This window comes from Aythya fuligula, chromosome 2, assembly GCF_009819795.1.
Source record: "Aythya fuligula isolate bAytFul2 chromosome 2, bAytFul2.pri, whole genome shotgun sequence".
NCBI lineage: Eukaryota > Metazoa > Chordata > Aves > Anseriformes > Anatidae > Aythya > Aythya fuligula.
The window spans coordinates 129,979,603-130,004,819 of NC_045560.1; the positions used below are offsets into that span (position 1 = coordinate 129,979,603).

At 43.2% G+C, this 25,217-nt stretch overlaps 1 protein-coding gene across 5 annotated transcripts in view; it reads right to left on the minus strand.

Moving 5' to 3' along the window:
• The window catches only part of ZNF704 (zinc finger protein 704), a 95,217-nt gene that overhangs the window by 15,656 nt on the left and 54,344 nt on the right, over positions 1–25,217 (minus strand). For 4 of the 5 annotated variants that reach the window (XM_032183061.1, XM_032183060.1, XM_032183059.1 and 1 more), the window contains exons 3-8: positions 21,002–21,105; positions 16,715–16,947; positions 13,425–13,525; positions 11,026–11,287; positions 5,932–6,036; positions 1,040–1,134 (exon numbers count right to left, since the gene is read on the minus strand). In XM_032183061.1, coding sequence (XP_032038952.1) covers positions 1,040–1,134; positions 5,932–6,036; positions 11,026–11,287; positions 13,425–13,525; positions 16,715–16,947; positions 21,002–21,105 — 900 coding nt within the window. The remainder of the gene's footprint in view (positions 1–1,039; positions 1,135–5,931; positions 6,037–11,025; positions 11,288–13,424; positions 13,526–16,714; positions 16,948–21,001; positions 21,106–25,217) is intronic. The other variant, XM_032183062.1, reaches the window with a different exon arrangement.

Consider the following 25,217-nt stretch of genomic DNA (forward strand, 5'->3'; position numbering starts at 1 on the left):
TGTTAAAATGGAACTTTTCTGTTCAACTTGTAGCAAACCTGAGGAGTGATGCTACAAGGAGAGACCCAGTGCTCATTATGGCAGTGCCATCTGCCCTGGCATCCTTAAATCAAGTCAGTTTATAGATTAAAATTGTTTAATACCTGTATTAAATACTGCATAGCTTACATGGGAATTGCCTGGTGATTACTCTCTTGCATACATATGCATTTTTTGATTACTGAACATTTACTATTGGTCACAATCCATGAACTGGGAAGATCCCAAGTTTGGTTCAAAGCACATGCAATGATCTGAGAATCATAAGAAAATGAAAAGCTTAAAATCTTCCTTTTGGTCTTTGGTTTCTTTTTAGGGTAGTCACCTTCTAGGACTGAGAGATTAAGCATTTCTTTACTGTAAGAAATATAGCATCACAGTTGAAGTTTTTAACATAACTTTCTGAATGCCTTTAAAAAAAAAAAAAAAAAGGCAGACTCCAGTCAAACATCATCTTTAATGGAAGTGAATGTAGCTCACATCTAGGAAGGCAAGGCATAAAGCTTTGCTTTATCTAATTTATTGTAAGATATATTTTTATATCAGTTTTTAACTGGAGTCAAATACCGCAATGAATGAATGGTGATGAGCACACAATAGAGCCCAGCCTTTCAGGAAAAAAAGCAAAGCCACATAATGAAGTTCAGGATGCTTCAGCTGGAACAGTGGGCCTGCATAACACTGATTTACAGGAGAATTTAGATCTGCATCTGAACTCCAGATTCATCTGGCACAAGGCCTGCAGTTGTGCTTTGCAGTCTGCACTTCTCATTTCTCATCAACTCATTTTTTCCCCAGAACTTTACTTTTGATGCTAATGAAAAGCATAATAGGTCTGGAAGGGTTATCCTGAAGTATTTTAGTGAGAAGCTGCCTGACAACTGCAATCACAGTCAGTGCTGTAGTTTTTCTGTTGCTTTGGCCCCTGACATCTTATTTACTAAATAACCTGCAAGTTGTGAAGCTGCTGGTCTGTCAGCAGGAGCTAACGGTCCCGTACCTCAAGCCAAATGCTACTCTAGGCGGTGATGAAAGAACTGTGTGGGCCTGTTTCTGCTCTCCACTCCCTGCAGGACGATTATGAGTTGGTGAGACCTGTCAATACAGACAAAAAAGGCTGCTTATGAACCGCATACAGGCACGAATGCAATACAAACACACCTTTAAGTCTTTGGTAATCAAACCGCTGCTGTTTGTCACAGGTAAACAGAACTGTTCCCAGAAAACGTAATTAATGATAGGTGGTGGCAAAGATACCCGGGAAAGGTTAGTGTGTAACACACAAACACAAATAAACTGGAGGTCTCTGTATAAATACGTCCATTTTTGCATCAGGTACATATTAGCTGCATTTCATTCTTCTGTACTTCTAGCCCTGCAAGCAGAGTAAACTGGAATACAGATCGGCATCACTTCAGGTTTTGGGAGACACAGAAAATGCATGCATTCAATTTTTTTTTTTTAAGAACTCTGAACGGCTCCTACTAAAACCTTCTCCATTGTAAGCAGAGAAAATACCTGGAAAAACAAACTCCAGGCTGCGCTAAGATGAATACCAGCAACCTCGTATGAAACGAAGGGATTTTGCATGCTGCTCCAGTCTGTGACCTTGCACTGTTTGTGGATTCAGCCTCGGCGAAGGGGGTTTGCTGCAGGGCAGTTACAATGCAGCCCCCCAAGTCAGCCCTTCTGATCCAGGCTGCTAGCAAGCCGTACCAAATTATTTCCTTTGTTCTGCACTGTAAACCTTCCCAGCAGGTTTCCTCTTCTCTGAATGCTCCTGAGTGCATGGCATAGTTTGGTCTCCTGAGACTTGACGAATAAACGTGCTGCAGGAGCCTGGGAGCTGGGGCCATAATTCAAGTAGCCACGTGCCATAAAGCTTGGCCTTACATAATTCCTTGATTATTTACAGCTAAGGGCTTATTTAGCTCCTGGGTGAATGCCCCAACCACTTACTTCTAAAACACAAGAAAAAAATGATACTTTTGAGCAATTCCATTTTGATATGTACAGAATGCAGCAAGCTTCATCAGTCGCTGGCTACTGCATGCAGTAATAGCAGATATCATCACAGCTCCTTGTGCAACCATGGCTGGCTTTTCACTCCTGCCCTTCTCAAGTCTCGTAATATCTGTCTGGAAGAAGTGACCTAATTTGAGGGTAGTTATTGAATGTGCTTTGAGCATTACTCTATTTTACAGCTATTGCACAGCAGCAAAAAGCTATTAGAGCAGCCACTCTTTCAAATTTCACTTTTGGCTGGCACCTACAGAAATTTCCCATTTAAGTGCATGTGCAGCTCACGCCCTGCACAGGTTTAGGCCATTACCAATACAGTATTTCATATCTCAAAAAAATGAGAATTTCCTCTCTCCACCTGCTTACCATAACTCAAGTTTTATACAACCAGAGACCACCCACTTCTGTCCTGTCAGTCCTCGCTCCTGAGTGCAGCCTGTTGGCTATGACATGTTGCCTCCCCTGATGCTAGGGGTTATCCAAATTCCTCTTTTCATAAATACAAACTTATATTTTGCACAACTTGAACACACCTGGTCTTAAGGGTCCCACTTCACAAATGGAGCATACATGATTACATATGGAGTATTCATGATTATTTTGGCTTTTTGTCAGTCTTTCTCCATCAGCAGTAACTTTATATTTTCACTTCCAGAAATGCCCCAAAGCACCAGCCCCAGCGTGGAGGTGATGCTGGCTCAGTGGATTCCCAGTGGACTACGGCTGCTTGACATCTGACAGCCAGATCTTAATTCACCTAGCATGTGCTGTGTTGGCACTAAATATTTTCGGTTGAGATACCTGCTGCCTTTCAATATCTACACGTTAGACTTCTGCAGTTGCCTTTAACCAGAAAATTGTCATCTCCGTCAAGACCGGTGTGAGGTTTCTTTGGCAAACCGTGGTTTTATGTAAAATCATGCAGATTGTCATTAACTTTCTTTCCATTATTAATCACTTCTCTTGTTTAATCAAGGAGTGATTGGAACATTGAAAATATTTCCTTGTTTTCATATTGGCAAAGCAGTAACTCTGTTCTCTGGCGCTGGTGTTTAAGTATCACTGCTAGCTGGTACTCAGCGTATTTCTTGGCTATCATCAAAGAGAGGAGCATTCTGAAGGTCTCCTGTGATATAAGCACACTGCACAATTGCTTCCAAACACAGAACAGATTCGAGTAGCAATTACAATGTGCAGACAGTGCCTCCCCCAGCTCTCCAAGGAGGGTCTCAACACTGTGGTTACCATGGATGAGTACAGCAAGGAGGCTAAACTGCACCAAAGTTGGGCTTTAGTGTATTTCGACATGCTTTGCAGCAGGCACAAACAATACCTGTTAGCTGTACTCACTTGTACACTGCACTGAGTGCCAGCTAAGAGCAGGGCCTGAGACCTCAATCCCTGGAGGCTTTTCACATCTGAAGTGCTGTCTGCACAGAGCATTAATGGGAAATGCTATTTGTTAGGAGTGAAGAGTTGGAGCTTCCAGTTACAGCTCCTAGGGGAAGCTGTAGTTACAGAGAATAGCTGTAAACACCAGATTACCAACATCTTCTAGATTAATGTCTAAGGTTAGATGCTGTGAATACCCCCAAGCCAAAAGCAGCTGCATAATGAATCCCAACTGGTCCAGTTGTATGTACAGGTTGTTTGGAGGTGCTTAGGAAATTGCTGATAAGCACACTCACATTCCCAAAGCTTTTTGGTGCTCCTGCTGAAGACCACCCAAAAGCCAGGGCTTAAAGCAGTTTATACTGCACCCATGTTCCTGGGAGAGCACACAGGGAGCGTTCAGTGTCATGTGAACTCGGTGTCCACAGAAATGAATGAGAAGACACCAAAGGTAGGTTTCAAAAAACACCTCCCAAAAAAATATTATGAAATTTCACCTCTCTCTGGGACTGAACTGCTGACATAAGGCCTACGAAGGAGCCTGTGCCAACTGAGGGCTCAACAATGCTCTCAGGGGCCCAGGACGGAATTGCCCCATCCCAATCTCCCTGATAAGGTGAGGACATTTTTAGACCTGTGTGCTTTTGTAAATCTGTATCTATTTTGTTACTACTCAGTAGTTTGTCATAGGCCAAAAGGCATCCCTGAGCCATTTTAGAAAAAGGCTTAAATAACTACTAGGGGTCAGAGAGAAAGCAGTGGCTTGGACTTACTCTCTGAAGTTCCCCTCCTTGCTGCAGACATGCACCTAACCTCAGGGACCAGGTACATACAGAACTGCATGCTTGGTGCTCAGAGCATGAGTTTATGTTATGCTGCCTCTGTCACACAGGCTGATCTCAAATAAGCCTCATGTAAGGCAGAGAAAGTCCACTAAACCCTTACAGCTTTCCTAAAGGGGTTATACTCATTGCAAGGGTGGGATCAGATAGGCCCCTGCTTTTATAAGGCAATATCTAATTTACTTTGAAACAAAAGAAATGCAGTTTTCATTTAATATTCAGCTTTTTAGTATCACTTTGCATTTACACCCTCACTCACCACACGATTTCCCACTGCAGGCAAGCCTTTAATTCTTCAATGACCTCACTGCTGACAGAATATTCAGATGTGTGAACTTCAGTTCTCCCCCCCTCCCTTTTTTTTTTTTTTTTTTTTTTTTTTTTTGCTAAACAGCCTTATAAATATTATTAGATACAGATATAAAAACAGTTCGTGTGCTTCCCTGAGTGGTTTCTAATACTGCTACCATCACTGCTTCCCCAGGTTTCTGTATTGGGATTGTTCTTGAATTGTACTTAAATCAATGGCATCTTCACACAATTCCCAGAAAGTGATTTGGCATTTCTTGAATTCTTTTGAGCCCTCTCAACTCTCCAGCCACAGATCGACGTCGTTGCTTGAGCCGGTAAACTCGACACATACAAGTCTAATCCTGTCCTCTTCAGTGTCTGATTTACAATGTGGCTAATTGCACTTTTAGATTCCCAACACTACTGGCACCAATTTCTGCTACTCCACAGAAGGAGCCAGATTTGTAATTGCTCTGTATCAACCCCATTGTTGGGAAATCAAATACTTGAGGAACTTTATGGATAGCACGCTCTGTCAAGGCGCTCATGTTCAAATTGCTGCCAGCATGATGTCTTTCACTGTTAGTTGTTCCTTGATGGAATTTAATAAATATTCATTGGCAGAGTGCAATGTAATTGATTCAGCCACTTTCATTTTTTATCGGCCCTGCAGGATACCACAGCCTCTGCAGAAAATCTCCAAGATTTGCCAAAGGTTGACAGTAAGAAGCTTTGGAGATGCGCTTGGTGAAAAAGAGGGAGGGAAATAGTATCTGTTATCACCATGCCTAATATTCGCTGTCAGGAAGAAAAAAAAACTATATGGCTCTTAAATGAGCAATGTGCCTTATGCAATACAATGTAAAAAATCATAAAGTACAGTATTAAATGAAATGCTGTGGTATGAAGCGGGTTTATGATTAGAGAGTAATAATTTACACTGAAAAATGCTTTCCGATAAAAATTAGAATATGTTATATGCATATTCATTTCTATTTGTACTACAGAAGAATTTCCATTACTTAAAGGTAGTGATTTACATCTGTTGTTGTTATTCACCATGCAAGGCCCCAGAAACCTAATCCTGTTGAAGCTTTCATACAGGTTTTTAACTCCCCCTACAGTATTCACACCTATATTGCTTTGTGTTTAGGACTACGGGAAGTTTATGTTTAAGCAAGAACATTTCCATAGTACTGTTCAGAAATTAGGCCTTGCACACTAGTTTTTTTTGAAGAAAGGGTCAGAGACCCTTATGAGGCCAGAGACCCTTATGTTACGAGACGCTGTGAAACACTAAAAAGTTCTAAAAACTTTTTTATTATTATTATTATTATTCACTTACTGGAATGCCGGTGAAGGTAACTGGAGGTGACTGCCAAGAGATGCTAAAGCTACTGCCGTTAGGAGTGAATTTTGTTGACCCTGGAATGTTCACCGGAGGAGTGGCCTGTTTGAAAAGAAAATATTATTCCAGTAAAAGAACCATTCCTCTTCCAAAGCATTTCAAGGGATCTTTCACTCCTCAAAACTGTAAATCTGCAAGTGGGGAAGAAAATTTCATCGTGCTGACAGTGACAAGCATTTTACTCTGTTACTGAGAGGGATAATCACAGATAAGCCAGGAGGGAAAGAACATGTTTATATACCACTGTTCTTAAAACCTTATTCAGAGAGAGATGATAGCTCTTGCAAGAATCCACATAAAACCTTTAAAAGCTAGATCTGATAAAAAAAAAAAATGAAATCAAGCACCATATTAAAAAAAACTTACCTAATAATGCCAGCCAGCAGAAAAAAAAAAAAAAAAAGTATTAGAAAAGATTAACCTTCCCACAGTGATAAACAAGGTAGTATTTAAACTGGTAGCAGCTGGTTTAAACAACTGAAGATTGCCTGGAGAATGTTTTTGGACAACAGGGTTAATGGTAAGGGTTGGCCATTTTCCGTTCATCAGATGAATGTTCCTAAGAATCAACATAATTAAAACAGCCTTTCTTATTAAAAACGAGGAGCTGAACATCATCCTTGGGATTCAGTAACAGCTAAAGCTAAAGTGAATATCTGAAGGACTCTTACAGCCCTGGGAACTCTTTCTTTCTTTCTATCCGGGTTGAAACACCCAGTAATACCCTCGGTTGCAGTCCCCAGTAATTACAGCTTAGACTGTTCAGTATCTTTCATCTTATGCCCTCCCCCAGCTTTTCTCACTGGGCTCTGTGTCCTCTGCAACTCCTTTCCCCCCCTCCTTTTGAATCCCTGTTTGTTTGACAGAGTCAGGAAATTTGTAACTTTGCACTTACCCTGCTTAGCAGGAGTGTGAGCAGCCCCCACCAACATAGACTTCCTTTGACTCTTGAGATTCAAGCTTTCATCACAAAAAAAAAGCCCTTTGGTTTAAATTTATGAAGAACCTGCTCTTAAAAATGAGCTTTCTTTCTGTCTTTCAGTTGCTTGTGCCTTGCAAGAGCACAAAGCATTTATGTAAGCAGTGTTTATGTTTGAGGCTGCTGGAGTTGCCTCACTGCTTCCCTGAGCAACAACGCTGAGGAGGAGCGATGACAAACTACAATCTGATTGTCCCCATTAAAGATAATCTTCAGAGCAAACAAGTGCTGAAGCAATCCCCTGGAGCCTCTCCAAGCAAAAGAAACCAAGACAACTGAATGACTCCATCTACTGCAGCTATGCTCTGCATGCTGCTGAGGCTGCAAACAGCTCCAAGGGAATCAATACAGACACACCACTTTCTCAAGGAAGTACATGTCTGCTGAGCTCAGTAACATAAAAGCCTCACTGAAAGGCATTGGGAAAAACGTGGTGACTCAGGTGGTACCTGCAGTGCTTTATCACAGCCCTATTTAAACAGGAGTGGGTGAAAATAGAATCATAGCATGTCCTGAGTTGGAGGGAACCCACAAGGGTCAGAGCCCAACTCCTGGCTCCACAAAGAACCACTCAAAAACCAAACCACATGTCTGAGAGCATTGTCAAAGCACTTCTTGAACTCCAGCAGGCTTGGTGCTGTGACCACTTCCCTGAGGAGCCTGTCCCAGTGCCCGACCACCCTCTGGGTGCAGAACCTTTCCCTAACCCCCAGCCTGACCCTCCCCCGTCCCAGCTCCATGCAGTCTCCTCGGGTCCTGTCGCTGTCCCCAGAGAGCAGAGCTCAGCGCCTGCCCGTCCGCTCCCCTTGTGAGGGAGCTGCAGGCCACCATGAGGCCTCCCCTCAGCCTGCTCTGCTCGGGGCTGAGCAAACCAAGGGACCACAGCCACTCCTCATGTGTCTTCTCCTGTAGGCCCCCCACCATCTTTGTAGGCCTCCTTTGGACACCCTGTAATAGTTTTACGTCCTTCTCATACTGTGGCACCCAAAATTGCACACAGTGCTCGAGGGGAGGCTGCACCAGTGCAGAGAAGTGCAGGACAATCCCTTCCCTCGACCTGCTGGCAGTGCTGGGCCTGAGGCACCCTAGGGTACAGTTGGCCCTTTCGGCTACAAGGGCACACTGTGGACTCATACTAGGCTTATCATCAACCAAAACCCTCTGCAGGGTTGGACTCTAGCCACTTGTCCCCCAAACTATATGTACATCCAGGATTACTCCATCCGAAGTGCGGAATCTGACACTTGCTCTTGTTAAATTTCATGCAACTGGTGACTGCATAGCACTCTAAGTTATCAAAATCTCTCTGCAAGGCCTCTCTACCCTGAAGGGAATCAATGACTCCTCCTAATTTAGCACCATCCACACACTCACTTAGTGTGCACTCAACTCCTGTATACAGGTTACTGTAACTGATGTAACCCCAGTTACCACAACTCTTTGAACCCGACCCTTCAGCCAATTGTTCACCCACAATAATGTGTATACATCCAGCTATACACTGGATATTTTATCCAGAAGGACACTGTAAGAGACAACATCAAAATTTTGTTAGAATCAGAAAACAAAACAAACAGAACAACAACAAAAACAGATCCACACTCTTCCCTTTGTCCACTATTGGGTAATCTTGCCACAAACGCATATTAAGTTAGCAAGGCATGACTTTGCCTTCATGAACCCACACTGGCTTTGAATCATGGCAGCACTCTTGCCAGAAGGAGCTGAAGGCAATGGGTTGGAAAGTGAGGCAGTGCCTGTGCTCAGCATCTCCTGGGATGTCAGTGCCAGCATGGTTGCTCCCCGAGGGATTCCAGTAAAACCTGCAAGTGGAATCCTAAATGCTGAAAGAACCCACCTGTAGCTACTCTGTAGCTAAATTTAACAGGTACAGGCAGTTGTTTCATAATGAAACGTGAGGTATGAAAAGTTTCAAATTGCTTTAATTTGCAGTTTCCTAAAATACTATGATGCTCAATTCTTTTTTCACAGTGCCTAAATATTTACCTCAGACATGATGAGATTTAGACAATCAATCACCATGTTCTTTGGTTCCTACAAATGCATCTTTGCACTTCAAGCACAGTCCCTATTTTCAGGCTAACATTTTAGACAATCTTTTCCATCAGGTAAGCAACCATAATATTAAAATGGGTTGAAGAGTTTCTATACCCATGATTTCACTTTGCTTGGAAATTTCCACCTGATTTCCAATCAAAGTATATTTATGGCCAATTTATAATAAGCTACTCTTGTGCTAATGCTCTTCACGGCAGCAATCCCATCCCCTACCAGATCTTGTTTTGTCAAAGTTCTCAGTCCCTGTGCTGGATGGTATCTCTTCATTCTGATCACCTATTTCTACCTGTTCCAGTTGAGATCACCATCCTTGAATGTGGGTGACCAGAACCATACTCAGGTTCTCAGCTAAGTTATATAACGGTCTCGTACAATGGCATAAAAATATCCGTAAGAAATTTATATTTCTCACCTGAGACAACTTATAACTGTTGTGTTTTGTTTTTTTTTTTTTTTCCCTTCACATCTCCACTGTTGTTGACTCACAGTCATTCTGTGCTTGATAAACAGAGAGTTCCTCCTTTTGTGATTTTCTAGCTACCTCAGCTTAGAGCAGAAACATCTAATTAGTTCCTAAGGTGCAGAACTTTGCATACTCTGCCACTATATTGCATCCAAAAGCGTATCATTTTTAAGATCATCCAGTCATGTAAGCATGATACACAAATCTCAGTACTGCTGACATCTCCTGAGTTTGTTATTATAGTACTTACCTAGTATCAAAATGATTTAATGAAAATGAGATCAAGTCCAAATACTGCCTTTTCATACAGCTCCACTAATAACATCCTACAGTCCCCTCAAAATAACTCATTGTTGTTCTCCCTTACTTCCCAGCTTCACTCCTACACTAAAATTTATCTCTAGCCAAACAAATACTGCCTATATGATTTAAGATCAATCTCTCCTCAAATCCAGAGGGATTTGTTTTACTGTACTGCTGCTGCTTCTTTCTTGAAAAAAGCTACTTTTTTTTTTTTCTTGTATCTTAGCTGCACTACCTGATGCAACTACCCCCCTGAGATGCCAAACTTCCACCCAAGTTTTCCACAGCGCTTGGGAGTCCAAAACAAGCCTGTGGTCTCTGGGTGGTTCCCTCTGCCCCTTTAATGGGTCTGTTCCAGACAAACAACAAAAGGGCTTCATCTGCACCGTGCTGCATACAAAAGTTATTTCATCTGATAAATTTAACAGAGTTCAGTTCTCCAGTGCATATGCAGGTCACGGACCACACCACTTCAAAGCATTAATTCTTCTTTTCCCATATGGTATCCAGACAAAAAGAAAAATGCCAAATTTTAGCGCACTTTTACAATTAATGCTTTCTGTCTAAACTTAATTGGAAGTTTTTGGAACAGCACTTTGGATCTCATTGGATTTTTGCCATTTGCAAAGAATTACCTTTAAGAGTAGGAGGATCCCATATACGTCTTTCCATATTTGCTGCTCTACTTCCCATATGCAAACTGACATCTTGCATGGTACAAATACAGGAAATGAACTGTTCCTGGCATCTGCTGGGTACTTGCCTCCAGACACAGTTTCAGCTCTGTTTGTATGGGTAACACTTTGGGAGGGATTCAGCTGACTGAATGAGATCATTTACAACACAGGAGGCCACGTTAGAACATGTCACCTTGGCCTTTCCTTACAGTCAGTGAAGAAAGTGAGTACAGTCTGTGGGTAGTCACTGGAACACACCGAGCAGCTCTCCTCTACCTGAAGGATGCACCTACGCGTGGCTGGATAGATAATAACCCAAAGTCCACTGCCTGTGGTGGGAGCATAAACAAACAACTAGCTCAGATGAAGACATTAGATTTAAATGAGACAAATCTTGCTGGCTGCCCCATCAAACTTGAACCCTCTGAAACTAGGCTTGGCTTTTCAGAAGCCAAACATAGTGATCAGGCATTTGTTTCTACATTAATGGAATCAGTATAAGCAGTGGAACTCCCTCTCACTCGCATTACCTGGTAAGCATGGTCCGTGTGTACGAGGTAGAGGTTGGTAGGAGCTGAGCGGCTCAGAGGTGTCATCAATTTAGTCTCAGTTTTGGCACAGGAAGTTTCAGGACGGATTGCATCTTGGGTGGGAAACGAAGGAGGAGATGCTAAGGATGGAGAGACTGGGGAAAGGCTGCTTAAGCCATCAGCTACTGAGTCCGTGTTGAGCCTGATTTCTGTATAGTAAAAATCCTCCTCTCCATCACTGTAGTCAGACTCTCCTACACGTCTGTATCGAGACAAAGAATAATTGATTAAATGAAAGCAAGAATACTAAGGTGAGTTTTAAGTCCTACACGCATGAGCACATATATTCGTACTGTTGACAAATTAATATTCCCAGTTTCACCTCTGCCTACTTGATCAGTATTCTGACCGCAGGGAAGGGGAGAGGAAAAGAAAATCATCTAGTCTGAAGGGAAAAGAAGCAGGAATTAAAACTTGTTTTCCCTCTATGTTATTCTGAACTAATTCTTTGACCTTGGACTTGATGTTTAACTTCTACGCTTCCACTTAAATATCAGTATTTGCTTCCCACTGCTAACCACTGAAGTTAACAAGAATTGCAAAGCCCTTTAACTTCATAAATGGCAGAGAAACCACAGAAGGACACGTCGAGATAACAGGCACGGGCAAGATATATTTTACTAACATAACAGCAAATAATTTGTTATCTTATCATGCATTATTTAAATCAAATACAGTTATGGCCATGGTTCACTGTAACTTTCCTTGGCGTAACAGAAAAAGCTGCTAGGTAACAGTGCCTCAGACACAGGCAGAGGAAGGACATGTAAGGGCTGGCTTGCCAGTGCTGGACCTTCTGGTCCTACCCTCCAGATGAAGACTTACTGATGGGGGAGATACAAGGAACTTAAATGCCCTTGCATTCCCTAGCACCCTCTGTTGTGTGTTAGAGCACAAGTGCTGGCAGTGAAGCAGCCCAGTCAAAAGCAGCAGTTTCCAACAGGCTACACATTATCTGGAAATCCCAAACCACTATTTTAGCACATTCCCACGTCAAATGGTATACAAATGTAACTCAGAGCTCATACATGTGTATTTTTGCCCCATCTTCCTCATGGGAAGCCTGGGAGCCCTATAGGTCCTCCTGTGCATGACCTATCAGGGCTGAATGCTGGACTTCTCTTTTTCCAGGCATGCACCCCAAGAGCAGCCCCGAGCTTATTTCTCAGCCTGCTTGCCCAACTTCATGGTCCTTTACTATCTTAGTGAACAGAACACACTGAGAGGGCAGGGATTCAACACAGTTGAAAGGGTCCATCAAAAGTACTATCTGCTGGACCACATTAAGTTAACCACCAAAAGCCTCTCTCCCCCAGAAAGCTGCAACCTCCAAATTCTAGGGAAGTTCTGCTGTTTACTTTTGCCTGCCCCAGGCCATGAAAAGCACGTCCCAGCAATATACAGGACAAAGAGAAAAATGTATAACGGCATTTATAAGGAGATTTTTTCTGCTAACCTCACTCTTCAGAACCTCAGCCCAACAGCAATGGCTGCCACTTTTGCAAGCCTGCCAGTCTCTCCAGAGCTCCATACCAGACTACACCCTCATGGTCACTTTAATTTTTAAGCACTGTTTAACAGACTTACACACCAGATATATTTCCATGTATCTCACAGGTGAAGACCATAAGAAGGGGAATGAGAAAAAAGATTCAAAGAACATAGACATGTAAGCCAACACCTGGAGCCCTTTTCCCTTTTTCATTGCCCTGGTTGCTTTCTCAATGACACCACGAGGCAGCATGAGGACCCCCTGTAATTATGTATTCAACAGCTAGGTCACTCAGAGAATTGCACAGGAGGTTTTACTTGAAAACTAAAGTTCTGAAAAAACTTTGTGTCATACAAGAGCTTTTGCTTCTAGTCCACATAAACACAAATTAAGTTTTCAGCTTGGTTTAGTTTTCTTTTTTTTTTTTTTTGAGTTGGTTTGAATCTGCATCAGTGCAGGCACCCAATGTGATATGAAACAAAACTGGGAAGTATTCATGCCAGACCTTGAAACTTGTCATCTTTCACGTGGCTTCAGTCTGGGTGTGATGTGCAGAGCACAGGTATGGAGTAAAAACAGTTCTCTATCAAATATTGCCGAGTTGCATGGACATTAGTGATCTACAGCTGCACCTGACCTTCTAGTGAAGTTCACAAAAGTTCAGAAAAGAAAGTGCCTTACTGTTGGAAAAAGTTCCTGCTCACCTTAACACACTGCTCCACAATTTCATCAGAAAGCTGGGAATCTTAGAAAAGACAAGGATAATCTGGCTCATCTGCCTGGCAAAGGGTGACTGCTTGCCTCCTATACCAAATCCTTTTGTCTTCTGAAGACACCGGTCTCTTACCCAAGGTGAACGGTCCGTATGTGTTTCTGGATCCCTGCAGCTGTGCTCAGTACCTTTCCGCAGTTTTTCCACAGGCATTTGAACATCACCTTCATCGAGTTCTGAAATTTATGAGTAAAGCAACATATTCTTAGTTGCATGGAAGATAGATGGAAAAAAAAGCAACCCAAAACAAACACAGTTACAAAACACTGTTTTATCTGTATGCTACATCACTGAAGGTCTAGAGTGTCTAACTCTGAATTTGTAATACTGCAATTTGCTCTGTTGACAGTGCAATCCCACTGGACCCAACAAATTCTGGTGGAAAGCCACTGGAATAGCTTGTGCCAAAAGTTTACCTCTCTGCTCTTTGGCATGACATGACGCTCCTACAACCCTTGCCTGGCCAAGTGAATGAGAATTCCAACTAACTCCATTTAATGTTTTTAATGACTAGTGTATAATCTCATTTTAATGAGATTCTTGTGCATATATAATTTCATTAGACTGAGTTGTCATTGATTTAAAGCACGGCAGACCTGACTGTAACCCACCCCCATCTTCACTATTTTGAAGACTGGAGAATACAAATCATCAGTTTAAAGCACAGTACGTGGTAACAAACTGCACAGAAGTTACAGAATTTTACAGATATTTTAAAAGCCAACTTAACCCCCAGATGACACCAACTTTATACCTTTCATATAAAGATTGTTAATACCTAAATAATTTGTGCTTCCTCAAAATCACATCCTCTCTTATAACAGAATGTATTATTAAAGAAAACATGAGGAAGAGCTTCTAAATATTGTATTATTAACCTATAATTTTAACTACATGCAAGATTAAATGAATATGCTCATGTAAAGTTCAATTAAAAAAACACAACAGACCAAGCATATCTTTAGAGTTAATAACATGCTTCCTCTGTATCTTGAAGAGAAAGAGTTTGGAGCCTTTGGAATGGCATGTGAGTACATGTAAGTTTCAGCATTTGCTATAAAGATAACAACTATTATATAATTTTTTAAAAAATCTGAGCTGATGGGCTTTTTGAAACCTGAGCTGATTGTAGTAGCGTGTTCTCACAGCTATCTGGCAGTCTAACAGCTCCTGTTTTAAAGTACGGATGCTAGGTGCTTCAAGACCTGAGGTACTGATTATAGCTTGTACAAAAATCTTCTACATTGGAGTAAATTGCACATAAATTCCCTGCAATTTTTTTTTTTTTAATCTGACAGTACAACTACCATTCTGTTTCTTCCTAAAATTAAACAATCTAGCAATTCTAACAGATAAATTTCTTACTTTTACAATAAAAAAAAAAGACTGAATACTGTCATCAGCTTAAAAAACAACAAAACACCACCAGCCACAGTGACAAGATGAAGATCACATTTTTCATTTACATCTTAGGAATTCTGATGTGGTGTCATGAACACTGTAGGTACCTTTATTAACACAGAGTGATTTAACATCAATTTCTGGTTACATGGCAAAAACAATCTCTCTCTAGGGTCTTTTTAGTTTTTTTTTTTGGTCAATGCTAGGAATTTGAAAAAAAAAAAAAAAAAAAAAAAAGAAGTAATTTTAACATTAACCAAATGAAATCTCACACAATAGAAATATGGAAAGTAAACCACACTTCCATTTCTGACCAAATTGCCTAGTAGGCTTTAAAGTTTTACTCTAGAAAATGACCGAACATTAAATGATTTGGTGGGGAACGACTACCTTAATGGAAACTTTTACACAACTTTCTTAGTGGAAGTGGTTGCTAACATGCAATGAAGAAATTTCAGTGAGTCAAAGTCAGGTTACCAATCACTATTTCCATGTCTATTCCTTCTGATTTTGAAGCTCTAAAGAAGAATTAACCTGAACATTTTTATTTCAGCTTCTAAATGCGTGAAGATGTGCTCAGGCAGAGTGCCATGCTGGGGCCAAAATCAAAGAACCACAGGAAACTCCGTTCATCCATAACATAGTATAGCAGGTATTGTTGTTATTTACCTAAACTAAACATTGCCCATACAGAGCAAAATTCATGAGAATGGGAACAGATAGTGCAATGTATCTGTGGTGTGTACATAAATAGAAATATTCAAAGACAACTTACATAACAATAACGATGGCAGCTGTAAAGCCATCTGTCTAATCACAGCTGAACAATAGGAGTGATGATAATAAGCGTAACTTTAACTGAAAAGTAAAAGGCCAAGCAGCACACTTCTGCATTCCTGCTGCCACACAGCCCAAAATCATCTCTGCCTTTAGTTTAACAACCAGGTCTAACTTATAATAAATTAGAAGAAATGTGTCCTCCAAAATACATATATTTTCCTTTTAAGAAAACAAAACAAAACAAAACACATTTTACACCCTTCTCCCACAAACACGAGCAGAACAGTGTGGGTCAGCAAATAAGCAACTTCTGGAGCAAGAAGATAAATCTGAATATGTTTATACAATCATTAAAACTTCTTCCTGCTGGTGGTGAAGCAATTAACTGCCTCAGACTAAGCCAGAAACAAAGTCACTAAGGGAGAATAAATTGTTTTTCTCTTTCTTACAAAAAGCTCTTTTTCATCTTGCTATGTAAAACCTGTCCTGTTGTGTTGGGAAGGAAGAGGACTTGGACTAGTGCCATCTCTTTGTTTTCTTTTTCTTCAAGAGGAGCCTGCTTGATGGCATAGTGGTGCTTTTTTGCTTTTATTTATGGACTTTTTTTTTCTTTTTTACGCTGTGCTTTATTTAGTTTGCTTTTGCACTCCTACCATGGATAAATTCGGCCACTGCTAATACTGGATCAAAAGCCACGGGGTTTCATCTCCCTCTCCTGTTTTCACCCCATATGTTTGTGCAGAGAAAGCTTCGCAGCATTAAGGCAACTGACACGCTGTCAGACAAACAGCACTTCCAGGGGGCATGAAACATCAAGTCCATATCCAGTCTTCGTGATGACACGTAAAGGCTGCCTGTTGCCTCCTGCATGCAAAGAATTTGCCACAGTGGGACAGAAATCCCTTGAATGGCCAGAGGCGACACCTTCTGGAAAGCACGCTGCTGTTTTCCGAGCAGGAGGCTCTGCAGAACCTCACCATCTGCCAGCAAATGTGCGGTGCTGATGGCAGCGTGTGCAGTAAGTGAGGAGACCACTAACATATGGACCAGGCTCAGCACCTATGTTCACTAGATGCCAAGGAGGGATATGCACACAGAATGGGGGTGACCCATTCCTTCCTCATGGAAGTAAGTTTACCAACGCCCAACGTGCCTATGGGTATGGAACTGAAGAGGAAGCTAACCTTTCTTTTCCTGGGAATGGGTTCATCAAAGAGAAGGTTGCTCGTTTCAGCTTCATCAATACCATCATCTGGCTGGGAAGGCGTTCGGAAAGCTTTGAAGCTGTCAGCTGACAGAGGTGGAGATGGGGTGGATGGGTTGGACTGGTCACTGGGAGCATTCCAGCTCCAGTATCCACTGCTGCTGGTACTAGAAGGCACAAATCCTCCTTCTTTCCAAGATCCATTTAGGGACTCTGTCAAGAACAACAGCCATCATCAATATCACATGTTAAGGGCAAAGGAGCAATTTTATCTAAGGCTTAGGTACCACATTGGTAATTAACTGGGTGTTCAGCACAGGAAAGTTAAAGGCCTGGACACAGGGAGGACAACCACATCTATCCCAGAGCACGCACGCTTGTTAATAGCCATGTTCCACACTTGATTTTGTAGTTAAGGAAAAAAAAAAAAGAGTTTTCTAAAAAGAAATTCTGGGTCTAGAAAAATAAACTGTTCTGGAATATAAACAGTGAGAAGGACTCAGATACTGCATGAAAAGTTAAAGAAAAGCATTCAAATACTTTCTGATCTTTAAACACCAACACACGACCGCAGCGGGGCATAAGAGCAAGCCTCGAGCCACTGCACCACCAAGAGGAGTCCCCTGGGCAGAGGACACAGGTTCTGCACCCCAGGACACGAGCTGTGTCTGCAAAACATCATCATCATCCAAGCACTAAAACACCAAAGAAAACCCTAATTATGCTCTAACTGCCTTCTTTATGAGAAAGGCTTCTGCCAGCACACACACCTCTGGCTAATTGACATCCTGGTGTAACTGGATGCATCCTTAGAAGGATATCCCGTTTTCTTCATAAAGGTGTGTTGCTGGGCGGCTGGTTTCAGATGTGGCATCCCTGGACCCCGTCCAACGTGCTTGCTGGAGGAGCCCCTTCCTCACTGCAGCAGCTACCCCGGCGTTAGGTGGCAAGCAGGCACCCAAACCCGTAGATTTGGCCATGCTGTCGTGGGTGGGAGATGTCTGGGGGATGATTTGAGCCCTATTTCATGTACTGAGGTCCTCTTCTCTGCCCCAAAAGGGCTTCTGGCAGGAGGGGAAGGTTCAGGTCCCCAGCCCATAGGTATGGGCCAAGCACACCAGCAGCGCAACACCAAATAAATACCATTGGGGGCTCTGCCCAAAGCTGTAGCTTTGAACCAGGCAGGGACTGTTTGTGAGGTCTCACCAGAAGTCAGGCATCAGAAGTTTTTCTCAATGGCACTGTAGGTGTCTGAGCATTGTGCAAGACCTGACTTTGGAGTTGGCAAGGAAATAAAATAAGTAACGTTTCTTTAACAGATAAGATCTTAAGTGCGAGGCAGGAGCCTTTTCAAGTCAGTGCCTGCATTTAAGAGTTCTGCAGAAGTCACTCCTTCATTCCTTCCCAATTTCTTACAGACAAATTTAACTAATGATGTCAGCAAGAACATAATGTCTGCAACCAGAAGCTTAACCCTGAAATCAATTAAATGAATCATTTATTTTTATTATTTATTTATTTTACCCCTAGTTCAGTTGGTTTTGGACAAAGCCCTTAATTATTAACATCAGCTGCTCACAAAACCAAATTCAGTGCTTCATCATGTAAGCACACGTATAAAAATACCTGCCCGCATGGGCAGTAGCCAAGTCCCTGCACTTACAGATCAGGGCCACTGGCTGTAAACCCCATTTCCCTCTGCAAAACAAAATAATCCTGCTTGGAAAAGGACACATATTTCCTGTAGCTACTAAGTTAATGTATGAAAATGTAGTGTTTTGGTTCATGGTTACAGCCTTCTGAATTTTTATGCCACTGTAATTGAGGTGGTTTTTGTTTCTTTTAAGTATTTGCACTTGAGTTTCCTGCCAAAGCCAAGGAGTACATCTGGTATCAACTTGTGAACTTTGCATAGTTTAAAAATTGCATTTGTTCAAATAAACAGAGGAAACAGCACTCTTTCAACTACTGTTTTCTGACACATTACAGTGGTACTTTGTATTCTCCGGTTTTACAGCTCCTCCTCACCTTACTGAGAAAGAGATTTAGATCAAGAACATTTTTAAAGTAATATATGAAAGAAAAGACTGAATGAGGTTGACAACAGGAAGAAAAACAAACACTGGTTCTTGTTAATACTAACAAATCTGTCACTGTAAAGGAGTTTAAACTAAGAATAAATGCAACTTACTCTTACTTTGGGGCTTGTTTCATGTTGCTGGAGTTGCGTGAAAGAGAACCAGACCAAATATTACTCAGCTGCAGGAAAATAGGGGCCAAACTCTGATCCAATTTACATGGGTGATCACCCCCAGGAATTCCAGCAAAGATCAGACTTTCATATCAATGATAATATGATTTTCTACTTCTAGGCTGAATTCCATTTTTTAAAAGAAATGCTCTTTTCTACTATTTACTGCCCCCCCCGCCCTTTTTTTTTTGGGGGGGGGGGGGGGGGGGAGGAGTCATCAGTACTAAATTTGTGTTGCTAAGATCAGAGCCTAGCCTTGCAATACTAATTGAGTTTTAAATTATCAAATCTTTGCACTCTTCTTGAAGTCTTTAATAAGCCTCCACTCAGGCAAAACTAAGATATTCAGGGAGAACGTGCCCAGCAACAGCTTCAAAATCTCATCTGTGACTACCGAAAACATGTGAACTGCTTTTTCAAGCTTGTCTTCCCAGATTTAGCAATTCAAAGAGGCTTGTTTGGGAGATCTTCCCAGCCAGCAGATGCTGGCTAAGGAGCACTGCGGGTCCTGACTGTCATCTGCTGAAGCTGGTAGGGGTGACTGAACTGCCTTGCCCTACAAGCAAGCACTCTGCAGTGACAGGGGATGCTAAGAGGGACATGTACATGTCTCAGCCGCTCCGAATTCCTGCCTGGGACATTGGCACACATCTGCCTTCACCTGTGGTCTCACTGAGCTGGAGTGGCTGCAGACCCCACTGGGCCTTCCCTCCTGAGAGTGGGCAGCCTCCAGCCCTGCAGCAGGACAGTCATGGGGACACCAGCACCAGAAACTTCTCAGGGCTTGTCAGAGCTGTGCTAATCTACAGGCATTGCTGGCTTTAAAATATCTGGAAGGTGTGTGCAAAGCACACAGGCAGCAGCCATGGATGTTCATGGCTCGACTTCCAGCTACTCAGCCAAAGGGACAACACTTATATTTTCTGGAAATGAAAAAAAACACAATGCTACTCATATAAAAATCTTTAAAGCCACAACATTCCTCATAGGATAGATTTGTTTTAGGTATGACATAATTCAGGGTGTCATCCCTGATAGCGGTAAGACTTGTAGAGACTACTTCCCTGTTAATTTGCAACCTGCAAGTATTCCTCTCAGCACTCTGCTTATTTACAGCAGGAGGGCATTTAGTGTCTATTTAACAGCTACAAGTGAGCAAGAAAAGCAAGTGTCACCCAAACAATGGTGGCACATCCTAACAAGTGTCCTACTTTGAGATTATTCCTTAACACGTAACAGTTTAAAAACCTCTTGTAACTCCAGTCAAGCTTGCACACATCAATTATGATTCATTAGTGACTTCGTTATTATCGCTTACATTTATTTTTATCCCTGTGCCTTCTGCTAGACCATGTATAATTTGTAGTTAAGTAGCCTTGTAAGGGGTTGTGGGCTTGATGGCAGACCCCCAGAGCTGTACAGGGCGCAGAGGAGCAGGGCAGGAGCCGAGGGCCTACTCCTGCACCAGCAGCAGACCCGTGTCACCGCAGGCCACCAGCACACGGCCTCTCAGCCGAGGACCAGGATCCACAAATGCTTTGCCTCATCGCAGAGTTGGGTAAAATCTGGTCTGATTTCAGTGGCGTGTAGGCAAGAAGAGCTGCCAGATTATTTACGGTGTGTGTGTGTAAACACAGACAGGCTGTTTGGAAAGCCAGCGCATCAGCGAGAGCAGAAGGTGGACTGCGGTGCTAATTCCCCCTCTTCTTCCTGCTCAAGGGGCGGCTGCAGGGGAAGGGAATCGTTTTTTTCCTCATTTCTGACAGGACTGCACCCCGGACCTGTGCTCAGTGCTGTCCCAGCACACAAGGGCCACAGCCAGATGATAACACCTCACACCTTCTCCTCCACGACTTCAGAAAAGAAGCTCCCAGCGCCGCTGCTGGCAAACAGGACACGTTCTTCTCTCTTCCTCCGACACACATAACCACACTGCATCCCTCCCCTACAGCCCGTGTACTCAATTCCCAGGTTTGGGGCTTTTCAGCCCCTGCCAGGCATTTCTCTGCAGCTTACCGTTGGGTCGGACAGGAGGGCTGCGAACCAAAGGGCTGGTGGATAAACTGGTTAGTACCATGGCTGCTGTTACTTTATCCATGTCCAGTTCTTCTGAAGATTTTCTGAAAAATAGTGAATAGAAGGCAGGAAACATGTCAGCAAGTATATATAGATATGGTTTTTAGTATAACAGACCAAACCCTAAGAAGGCAAAGCCCAGTGACCACAGCAAACAAAGTTCTCCAGGTTTCTGTCTTCTATCAACCTGAGCACACCAAGCAGCTACTTCAAGCACAACAGTGGGATGTGAACAGGAAAAGGAGTGGAAAAAGAGAACACATCTTGACAGAAAGTTGCCAGGAGTACCGTGACACTCCATTAGTTCGACTCCATTCCCTTTTCTCACAACTCCAGCTAGTCATATGCTAAAACCAAAGCGGGTGATTAAGGTGTTTTCTTGGATGAGGACAGAGATGCAAAAGCAGGTAATAGGACCAGTAACATTAACAAAGTAGGGTGAGGAAGAACTGGGAACTAGAACGAAGGGATGGCATTATTGCTTTGTTGCTTCACCGTAATGCCCTTAACCCTCCTTTACTCTAATCCACAAGTTTTCCTGATGAGATTATTTACCAATTATTTAAAATCCACATACATACAAGTCATGTTCCCTTCAGCCTTTAGTTCCAAGCATCTATTCAGTCATGAGGTAAGGGTGAGGCTGCAGAAGAGGTGATGCTGAGAAGGGTGCTCTCCCACCCAACCCACAGCCACTGGCAGCAGCTGAATTCATTCAACTTAGTAAATGGGCAGAAAACTGGTACAGGAGGAAAAATAAAAAAAAAAAATGAGTTTTCTGCTGGTGAAATGGGCTGAGTCAGCCTGCTGAAGGCTCAGCACCAAGCACCCAAGCCAGTGGGACAGCACAGAGCGGCTGGGAAGCAGCCATACGCCGCCGCTTTGATTCATACAGATAAGATCAACGTGTTCTGTGGGAAAAATATACATAAATAAATAAATAAACAAACAAATAACTCAGGCAAGAGAAAGGCAGAAGAGAGGGATCATGTTCGTGCACTGCCTCGAAGGAAAGGCAGAGAAAGCTCCATACACGCTGGCAGCACCCATCCAGCCACAGCATCCACAGCCCTAGGGCACGCAGGTGTTTCCCCAGGGGATGGGGAAGGGGCAATAAGGGAGAGGGCAGGGAGAAGACAACCTGAAGACAAGGGGTGCCTCGGGACACCAGGCTTCAGTAATCCATCACTCAAGGAGTAATTTTTTTTTTTAAACAAACTCCAAAAAAAAAATGCAGAATTTATTTTGGCTGTAAGAACATATATACTATAATTCTTTTTTTCCCCAAAATACCACTCTTCCAGAGGAGTTCAGCAGTACAATAAACAATTTCTGAAGAGTCAACATATCAGAACAAAACCACGAAACCCACCAGGTTTAGCAGACTTTTGCTTTCCATCCTTTTGGGCCCGCGGGACACACAGACGAGTCACCAAGAGCCCTGGAATGCCACGCATCGCTCCCAACACATCCAACTCACAAGCTGACACATTTCAGGTGCCGAATTTATCCACTGACCTGCGTGCAGCTCTCCCAAACCAGGTGAAAGACTCAGTTACTGGAAACTATGCTACAGTCAAAGCCTCTCGATATTTCAGTGAGCCTCAAACTGCTCCAAGGAGCAGAGCATAGCTGCCTTCTGGCTGATTGATGCAAGGACCCACGTGGATGTCTATGAACACTTTCCCATGCTAACAGCTTAGCTCTCCTAAGTGTCTTTTGCAAGACATCAGCACCTGGAACTGGGACACTGATGATCCGTTCTGGTTATAGCCATAGAAATCCTCCTTTCATCCAGCCAAGGCTTTTGCAACAAGCACAGCAGCCATAGGGTCACCATCAAATACTGGAAAAGGTCCTGGATACCCGCTATGATCCGCTAGTACCTGCATCCATCACCCATCAGTTCTTCTCATCTGCAGAGGAGCGTGCCACCTGGGACGGCAAATCCCTCTGGACACAGAAGCCTTCTCCGCAGGGACGACAGGGAGCAACTACATTTCCTGGAGACCAGTCCTGCCAGTTGGTTTTCCAATTCCCTAACGCCCCAGTATGGAAATCCTCTCCCTGAGAAGCGTTTTGCTGCTCCGCAGTCCACCCACGCAGCGCTCCACCGACTGCCCCATCTCACTCATCCTGCTGCGGACGAACCAGTAATGTTTGCACTTTGGCACTTTACGGGGAAGGAACAATAACAGGTTCCTGATATGCTGGGAAAGCCAAACCCTGGAGTCTGCCATCAGCTTTCCACCAAGGCTGCTCTGCGTGTGTGGCAACAGGATTAACATGATCCTGCCCAGGCCTCTGCAGAGTTACCAAATCCCACAGCTGCAGTAGTTGCAAGTGTTTGCCAAGTTGGTGTCAAGATCTCAGGGCCTAAAGACCCAGAGCTAATCCCGGACACAAAGTTCCTCCAAGTGCTCTATAAATTTAACTTATTCAGGCTCTTCTCTGTTGATGCCTTTTTCTCCTCTGCAAGGACTCAGACTGTTGTGCTGAAAATCCACCCTTTGCTCTGGCCTTGGGTCAGTAATACCCCAAATTGTCAGCACGGGCACCTGTGTCCATGGTTTTTTCCTCACCTGATCAACTTAACAGTTTTTCAGCATGGAAAGCCCAAGGAGATAAAACTTCATTTTCTTTTTCTCTGCCCATTTCAAATCCTTGCTGCTCCTCGGGTGCCCCCTGGGACTCTGTACTCGTACTTCCCAGCCGCAGGAATTTCAGCAGCTCCAAGCGCTGCCCAATGTGAATCTGCTCCCAACACATCTCTGCAGTTCGGCTCCTGAACATAAACACACGTATTTCATGCATCATTCAGCCAGCACCACTGCAGGAACAGCAGCCTTCGAGAGAGAGGCAAAGCATAACACCGAAGACAGGAACCGCTTCAGCCATCTGCATTCAGTCACAAACACATGCGGGTCAAAGCCTTCAGACTGCCCCTGTCTCTTCCAGCTTTTTGTGCTGGGAAGCTGAACATGCACGCAGCTGTCCGACGGTGCTTGTACTCAGAGGGGGGAGGATAACTTGTCCATTACCAACCGATTGTTCACAAGCCATTTATTCCACTATCGCTCATGCCAATTTCTGCAGACCGAAGTCATAAACCCTGGCGCTGCTCACACAGTTATTAGGTGCAATGAAATCTTAATCAGCTGTAAAATTGTCTACTGCACCAGCTACAAATATTTCTTCTGTCCCAGTTCTCAGACACACTCTCCCAGCTTCTGGATGGGGAAGTTCATGTCAGCCCAGCCTGCACTCGAGACCAAACAGTTTGGGATCCTTTATTTCCAAGTCTTCATATTTGCAGCAATGCCCAGAATCCCCAGAGTGTTTTGTAAGTCCAAATACAAGCCAACAGCTGAATTTTAATAAACTGGCTTAGATATAACTCATGGATGTTAGATGACCTTGGTGACAGACCTCTTACCACTGCCCTGTGTCTCTTGGCTTGAGGGTTTCCCAATTCCACAGCCGTTTCAGTTGATCCCTGTAATACTCCATACCTGGCCAGCCTGGTATTTAAATTAGCCATTTTCTTTAATAGCCAAGCTCAAATTAAAAGTAAATATTACCCTCACTCATCCACCCCTTTCATTTCTTTTGTTGTTGAATGTACCACTTTTTTTTTTTTTTTTTTTCTGAAAACCATACGATAATGTTAAGGAACTATTACATCTTTCTCAGAGCTCTCTGAAGTTAAGACCCAAAGGATGAGCACAAGAGGGCAGAAGGCTAGCTCAAGGCTAGGCAAGTGTCCCAAACCACTCACTTATGCAGAAAGTCCTCGTTCAAGTCTCTGCAGATTGCCTCTGACTGCTGGCCTTGACCAGCCCCAAATGGGACTTTTCCTCTGGCAGTACCTCCTGCAGCATCACCCCGACCACACACACCATCTGCAGTCCCTTGCAAGCCTTCATTTGGGTTTTAACATTGAGCTGACTCACCCGAACCCCCGAGGGAGGCATGCCCCTTTGCTTTTACATGTTGTGATCCGGGATGCTCTGACTTGTCCTCTCAAAAAGCCCACGATGGCTGCTATCAGCCAGGTAGAAAGCAGATACAACCCCTGAGCCCTTGCTGCCTCACTCCCACAGCCCATGGTTTCTCGTGGGGCTGAATTCCCAGGCTGAGCTCTTGGTGCAGCTCC